We start from the raw sequence: 8,072 nt of genomic DNA, 5'->3' as shown, positions 1-8,072 counted from the left end.
CCCCGCCCATCTGTTCCCCAACGTGGCAACCAGAGAGACCGTGCCAGAATCTAAGTCAAATCACGTCTCCCCTCTGCTCAGAAACGTCCAGGGACTGGCGCTTCATTCAGAGCCAATGTCAAGGTCTTTTCAGCAGCCACGAGGCCTTGCATTCTCTCTCACCTCCGTGACTTCTCACCTCCTCCCACTCTCCCCCTCAATCCAGCCAGGCTGCGCTGGCCTCCTCGCTGTCCCTTGAACACATCAGGCTTCTCTGACCTCAGGGCCTTGGCATGTGCTGTTCCCTCTGTTGGAACACCAATCGACAAGGCTCCTTCCCTCACCTCCTTCAGGACTTCTCTCAAATGTCGCCTCCTCCAAGAGGCCATCCTTGACTACTCTCTCTACCCTCTTTTATTTTTTCTCTGTAGGACACATCCCTACCTAATGCATTATCCACCCATTTGTCTATTTTACGTACTGTCTGCCTAGAATTTCAGCTCCACGAGGGGGGCAGGGATTTCTGTATGTTTTGTTCGTGGTTGTATGTTCAGCACCTAGAACAGTGCCAGACACACGCTGAGCATTCAGTATCCTGTTGAACGAAGGAGCAAATATTTGTCCACCTCTCTGTGCCCCAGTCTCTGCCAGCAAATATTTCGTGAAGGAATACAATTTAAAATACTGGCTAATACTTACTATTCACCTATTCTAAAGACTTTATCTCCATGGAGGGCGGTCTGCCAGGGTCTCCCTTTCTGTGAATAAGGCAACGGGGTCCCAGAAGCCACATCACCTACTCAAAGCCCCGCCCCTGGAAGTGGAAGTGGGATTTGAGGCAGGCCCCAGGGCTGCAGAGGCTGCCCCCACCCGGTGACAATGCCCTTCTAGCCTTGCTTTCTAGCTTCCCATCTCTGTCCTGTAGCCTGTCTCCTCTGGTCATCGCCAGCATGTCCCTGTTCCTCTCTCTGTACATCCGGGATTGAATCCAGGCTAACCGCGACGGCCACCCTCAGGCCGGGCTTCCTCCTCCGCTCAAGGAGGGTCTCCCAAGCCTCCTTGACAGGGGGAGGATTAAAGGGGGCCGCGTGGGTGAGCGCCCGACAAATGGGGTCTGTGGGGGCAGCGACGTGGTTGGTCCTGCGAGCCCCTCGTCTGGGGCCCTGCCGCCTCCCCAGGTGTCTCTCCTCCTGGGTGGCCCCTGCCCCTGCCCGGCCCTCCCTGGACCCCTCCTGCAGCTGTTTTCGCCATCCTGGGAAGGAAACTGACAAGTAAACAGGGCAGCGGTGGAGTCGCTGCGCAGAGGGGCAGCAGGCTGGGGGCAGGGCTCAGAGCGAGTAAACAGGCGGCTGATGAATTTCTCATTAATATCCTCTTCTGCCTTCCCTAGGAGGCGGCAGCGACCACCACACGGGGGAGGGCGGCTGCGTGGGGAGCATCTCCCTCCTCTGGACTCATCCTGGAAAACACCCGTGGGGCAGGGTGGCTGCGTCCCCAATAACAGGATCCTAGAAGAAAACAAGGGGGGGGGGGCGGGAATTACTAAGGAAAATAACAGACTCACAGGCTGCAGAATCTGGGACTCCCCAGACAATGGGTGGGATTGTTAAGGGGAGCCCTGGGACTTCGAAACCCTCACCTGTCCATGGTCCTTCCCAGAGGGCCCGCAGATGACACCACAGCTGCACGGGGCTGCGCGCTCAAGGCCCCGCTGCACGGGGACGCGAGCCTCCCAAGCTCACAGTCTCGGCTGTGGTTTCTGTGTAAAGCATTTAGTCCCCTCTACACACACACACACACACACACACACACACCAAGCCTTTCCTGGCCCCCCTCCGGAGCTTTGTTCTTCCATATAGTGCACCACAGTTTCCTCTAGCTTTCAATTATGCCCAGTCCTTCCTTGACTTCACTTAATCTCCCTGGGCAAAGCTGTGTGGTGCAGATTGCCCCATCCTTCCTGGTTCCCTGCCTCACTATCCTTTCAGCAGCAAGTCCCTCCACAGTCTAACCCCAGCCTCTCTTGCTTTCAGTCGACTGTCTAGGCAGGCTCTCGGCTCATACCTCCTGGCAGGTGGAAGGGGTGTGCTGGGTCGGGGTCAGATAACCCTGGGTTCAATTCAAGGTCCAGCCAATCACTTACTAGCTGGATAACTGTGAATGAGCACTTCAGCCTCTGGGAGTCTCCCATTCCTCATCTGTAAAATGGGACCCTACTTCTCAAGGTTTGGAGAGGACTCAAACTGATGACCGGTAAAGCCTCGTGTTTGGTATTGGTTCAGTAATTGAGTACCAGTATGATTATTGCCTTAATTGAGGTTCAATTATCCTAGCAGACATTTTTTTTAAATGGTGGTAAACTATATGCAACAAAAAATTTGCCAGTTTGGGAAGCAGATTTGACTCAACTGATAAAGAGCGTCCGCCTACCACATGGGAGGTCCAGGGTTCAAACCCAGGGCCCCCGACTCATGTGTTGATTTGGCCCATACACTGTGCTGATGCGTGCAAAGAGTGCCGTGCCACACAGGATGTGCCCCGTGTAGGGGAGCCCCATGCCCAAGGAGTGTGCCCTGCAAGGAGAGCTGCCCAGTGCGAAAGAAGTGCAGCCTGCCCAGGAGTGGTGCCGCACACACGCAGAGCTGATGCAGCAAGATGACGCAACAAAAAGAGACAGATTCCGGTGCCGCTGACAAGAATGCAAGTGGACACAGAAGAACACACAGCGAATGGACACAGAGAGCAGACAACGGGGGGGGGGGAGGGGGGAAGGGGAGAGAAATAAATAATGAATCTTAGAAATTTTTTTTTGCCATTTTGACCACTTTAAGTGTACGATTCAGTGGCATGAACTACATTTGTGAGGTTGTGCAACCCTCACCTCTATCTACTGACACCATTTTTCACCATCCCAAACAGAAACTCCTCACCCATTAAGCACTCACTCGCCATCCGCTTGTCCCCCAGCCGCTGGTGACCTCTAATACACTTTCCGTGTCTGTGAATTTGCCGATTCTTGATTTTTCATGTGTGTGGAATCATTCAACTTTGCCCTTTGGTGTCTGGCTTCTTTCACTCAACATGACGTCTTCCGGGTTCATCCGTGTGGTAACACGCCCCAGCCCTTCCCCGCTTCTTATGGCTGGATAATATTCCACTGTATGAACAGGCCACATTGTGCCTGCCCGTTCTTCTGTTGATGGACACTTGGGTTGCTCCCACCTGTGGGCTATTGGGAATAAGGCCGCAGTGAACGCTAGTGTACAGGTATGTTTGCATTCCTGTTTTCCATTCTTTGGGTCAAAATCAAGAGGGGAACTGCTGTACCTAACATTTCATGGACACCTCCCTCGGGCCTGGCTCTGTGCTAAGGGGCTTCCCAATCGCCATCGCCGTCCACTCTCTGAGGCAGGCGTTGACATCATCCTCACATGACAGACAAGGAAACTGAGGCTCGGCAAGGTTAACTAAGCCTGCAGCCCTCTGGAAGGCAGGTGGCAGAGCCAGGCTTGGACATGGGCTTGCTCTGCTGCCTCCCAACAAACTGTGAGTTTTTCCATTCTCGGGTCACCCCTCTGCCTCCCTCCTCCACAGACCCAGTGACCCCAACATTATAGAAAGGAGAGGTCTAGTTTCACCTCTTCAGGAATAAGGACCCCTGAACAGGCTTAAAACCTCGTAGCCGCCACAGGACCGCAGCTGTGCTTTGTAGTCAGGTCCGGTGCACACGTGACTCTGGGGCTTTAAGGGACTGAAACCTAGAGACTTCCGTCTTGGGGCTTCAGTTTTTACTTTGGTAAAATAAGGAGCTGGACCAGATGATCTGGACAAGCTTTTGTAGCTCTGAGATTCTTGGTTGCGCGGGCTGTTGGCACACCCTGCATCTCTGTTCACTCTATCTAATCACCCCCTTCCATCACCATAACCAGCCCCAAAAGTCCCCATTTCCAGAACTGCCCCGCAGGGAGCTGCACAGCCTGATAAGTTGCTGCTCCTGCAAACACTCTGGCCCCATCTCGGGGCCCTCATTCTGCTCTGGCACCCCAGGCTCCTGGCCCGTCCCAAACCCCAGGGCCCCGACACCTTGTGTTCATCTTCCTACAAGAGTCCCCCTTTGCGGTCCTGGCTTCCAGGTCACCCCTTCCCCCAGCCTCTCTCGGAGCTCGTGGGTAATCAGGACTTTGTTGCCTGTTGTTCTTCTGTTCTTCCGTTGCTGCTCCCTACTGTACTGGGGGCTCACGAGCTCCACGTGGGCTAGCCTTGGCCTTGGACTGCTGAGCTCCAGCATCCAGTACAGGGGCCCTCAAAAGCTACGTGCTGAATGGTCAAGGCAACCAAGGGAGGCCGCTGGCGGATAAGAATCCCTGGGGGTGGATTGGTGGACTGGGCAAGAGGCAAGGCTTTTACTTGATCCTGAAGATCAGGAGGGGTTTGTGACAATGGGCCAAGGAGGGGCCCGTTCTAAGTGAGAATGCCTCATGCCACAGTCCTCCACTGCTTCTAAGACACACTCCCAATGCCTCTGGATTCGGGCTTGGGTGCAAATCCCAATACTGTCATTTCCCTGCTGTGTGATCTTGTGTGCATTCCCTAGCCTCTCTGAGCCTTATCTTCTCTGTAAAATGGAAATGATAGTGCCCATCTCCTTGAGTGCTTCTGAGGTTCAAAGAGACCATGTAGATGAATCTCTGAGCACTAAAGTACATGCTCAGTAAAGATTCACTGAGGGAATCGGATTTGGCTCAATTGATAGAACGTCTGCCTACCATATGGGAGGTCCAGGGTTCAAACCCAGGGCCTCCTGACCTATGGGGTGAGCTGGCCCACATACAGTGCTGATGCATGCAAGGAGTGCTGTGCCACGCAGGGGTGTCCCCACATAGGGGAACCCCACGTGTAAGGAGCGTGCCCTGCAAAGAGAGCCGCTCCGCGCAATAAAAGTACAACCTGTCCAGGAGTGGCGCCCCACACACGGAGAGCTGACGCAGCAAGGTGATGCAACAAAAAGAAACACAGATTCCCGGTACCACTGACAAGAACGCAAGCAGACACAGAAGAACACACAGCAAATGGACACAGAGAGCAGACAATGGTGGCGGGGGGGGGGGGTAGAAATTTTTTAAAAAATAAATAAATCTTAAGAAAAAAAGATTCACTGAATCAGTGCCTCTTAGTTGAGCATGAGGTTAAAGAAGGAGTCCCACAGATCTGGGCTGGAGTCCCGGCTTGGCCATTCAGATGCTGTGTGACTTTGGGCCTTCTCTGAGCTTCAGCGAACGCGCCTATAACATGGAAGTACTAATGGCGTCCCACTGATAGAGTCGTTGCAAGGATTAGCTCATGCGGATGACTGCAGCAAGGCATCTGGTCCACAGCAGAGGGAGGCTAGTGTTGGGAAAAGCCTGGCTATGTGAAGGGAGCTGCCTCCAGCCAGGGAGGAAGGGAGGATGTGAATAGGGGCATTTGCAGGCATGGAGTTTCATGAACGAATAGGGAAACTGAGGCCCGGGGAGGGGGAGGGCCTTGCCAGAAGTCACAGAGTATCCAGGCGGCACAGTAGAGGCCTGCGGCCGAGGGAAGGATCCCTGTCAGCCTTGGCTGAGGTCTGGACTCAGAGAGGGGTCAGTGCTTGAGAGTGGGCCCTTTAAATCCTAAGCTCCACCTTTGTTGAGAGGGTCTCTGGGAGTATAAAAGGGGGTACAGCTCCTCTCAGCTCCAGAAAACACCGCTGTTCCTGCCCGCCGGCCCCCAGCCCCGGCCCCCCTCCGGCCCCCCAGCACCCCCGCCCCGGCGCCATGCAGCTGCCCATCTTCAACATGTGGAAGGACTACTTCAACCTGAGCCAGGTGGTGTGGGAAGTCATCCGAAGCCGGGGGCAAAAGCCGGAGGCCCGAGGGGCTGGGGAGCCAGGACCTGCGCCCCAGCCGGGCAGCACGAGGGGCTGGGAGGCCCGGGGGCCGGCGGGGGCCTGGCCACCCTGTGCAACTTCTGCAAGCACAACGGCGAGTCGCGCCATGTCTACGCCTCCCACCAGCTGAAGACGCCGGAGGGCGTGGTGGTGTGTCCCATCCTGCGGCATTACGTGTGTCCCCTGTGCGGGGCCACGGGCGGCCAGGCCCACACGCTCAAGTACTGCCCACTCAACGGGGGCCAGCAGTCCCTCTACCGCCGCAGCGGGCGCAACTCTGCCGGCCGCAAGGTCAAGCGCTGAAGATGGCAATGTGCACCCCCCTTCCCCCCACCCCCGCTGGTGCCTTGGACTCTCCCCCTCCACTCACCTGCCCTTTGGAAATCCCTGGCTCCCCGCACTCCATCCCTGCTGGATCCCAAAACACAGGAGGCGTCCCTGCCCCTCAGGCATCCAGCGGCGTGGCTCTTTCTGCACTGAAGTCCTTGGACGTGTTCTGGGACCTGCTGGGGACATCAGCGTTGCCCCTTCGACTTCTCAGCTGCAGAACTCGGCTCCTTGTGGGATTCTTGGATTCTTGCACCTACAGGACCTCACCGGGCTTCCTGAAGACCCCAAGCCAGGCTGGCTGGGACCCTCCGCCCTATGTCCTTCAAAACCTTTTCCACCTTCTTCAGCCCGCTGAAAACCCACGGTTTCCATCAGGAACGTGCTGGACCGTTCCTTCCCAGCCCTCAGCCCCCCACCAGCCAGGAGCCGGGGAGCAGGCTTCTCCGGGATGAGAGCCGAGGGGTGAGCTGACACCCTCCTCTCCATCACCCTGCCCTCGCCCTTCCTTACCATTCATCCCATTTCACTCCCCAAGTCACTGATGGGCCCTTTCCCCTGAGAGAGTCAGTGGGTCTCTCTGGCATCCTCCTCCCCACCCATCTACCACCTCCCAACACCCCAAATCCTGACAGTTGTGGCTAAAGATTGTTTTTTCCATCCTGTTTGGTTTTGGTTTTATTTTTCGTTTTTTCCAGTCCTCCAACAGTTAAATCAATGAAGCCCGCCAGAAAAGGGGATTTAGTGCTTGGATGGGAACGGCAACTGCCTAGATTTTGTTTTAGAGGCAAAGAAGAGCGCCGGTCAGATTTTAAGTTTTTCCGTTTCGGCTCAGGCCTGGGGGCCCCAAGTGCCGGGCTCTGGTAAATAAAGAGCATTTCTGGTTGTCCTTTGAAACCGCGTTGAAATTGCCAGGTCTGTTTGTGCCTTCTCCCCGGGCCCCGCCCCTCGGGCCAGCAGGGGCTGGGGGTGGGGGCGCTGAGCTGCCATTTCTCCGCGGGAGGCGGGGCGGGGTGGGGTCCTGGGTGTCTCTCGCCCCTGCTCCTCAGCCTCCTCCCCAGCTCTCGGCCTTTGACCCAGCTTCCGCTCCCATCCTTCCTTGCCTCTGTCTCGAGTCCCCTCTCTCCTTCCTGTGCCACAGCGGGTCTCCCAGAACTGGCCTGAGGTCCTTCCGGAAGTTTAGGGCCTCCCAGCCCCCTCCGGGAAGGTGGGAGAACAGTGGTCCTGGCGGCAGGAACCCGTATGTATAAAATTTTCCCGGCTGGCCTCAGGGTCTCCGTGGTGCACCCACTACCTGCCAGGCACTCTGCTAGGCATGGGGGGCTCAGCAGTGAGCAAACCAGACAAGGTCTCTGTCCTCGTGCTGATCGTCTAGTAGAGGGAGGGCATGGACAGACAGAAAGAAATACATGACAGATGTCAGGTGGGTGACAAGTGAGACAAAGGAAAATATGGTAGGGTAAAGGAATGGGGGAAGCGGATTTGGCTCAACTGATAGAGCGTCTGTCTACCACATGGGAGGTTCAGGGTTCAAACCCAGGGCCTCCTTGACCCGTGTGGAGCTGGCCCATGCGCAAAGCTGATGCGCGCAAGGAGTGCCGTGCCACGCTGGGGTGTCCCCACGTAGGGGAGCCCCACACGCAAGGAGTGCGCCCCGTAAGGAGAGCAGTCCAGGGCGAAAGAAAGTGCAGCCTGCCCAGGAGTAGCACAGCACACATGGAGAGCTGACACAGCAAGATGATGCAACAAAAAGAGACATATTCCCGGTGCTGCTGACAAGAATACAAGGGGACACAGAAGAACACACAGTGAATGGACACAGAGAGCAGACAACAGGGGGGCGGGGGATAAATCTTTA

The 8,072-nt window shown here is 56.0% G+C and overlaps 1 protein-coding gene across 1 annotated transcript; it reads left to right on the top strand.

The window, feature by feature from the left end:
* Positions 1–5,774: 5,774 nt before the first annotated feature.
* NANOS2 (nanos C2HC-type zinc finger 2) lies at positions 5,775–6,190 on the top strand. The gene is given in 2 exon segments (XM_004481535.2): positions 5,775–5,898; positions 5,901–6,190. Coding segments are annotated over 2 exon segments (414 nt in total).
* The last annotated feature ends 1,882 nt before the right edge of the window (positions 6,191–8,072 follow it).

The sequence above is a fragment of the Dasypus novemcinctus genome, chromosome 18 (genome assembly GCF_030445035.2).
Source record: "Dasypus novemcinctus isolate mDasNov1 chromosome 18, mDasNov1.1.hap2, whole genome shotgun sequence".
Classification (NCBI taxonomy): Eukaryota; Metazoa; Chordata; class Mammalia; order Cingulata; family Dasypodidae; genus Dasypus; species Dasypus novemcinctus.
Note: the sequence above shows the minus strand (reverse complement) of the source record. Positions and strands in the feature narration are given on the sequence as shown.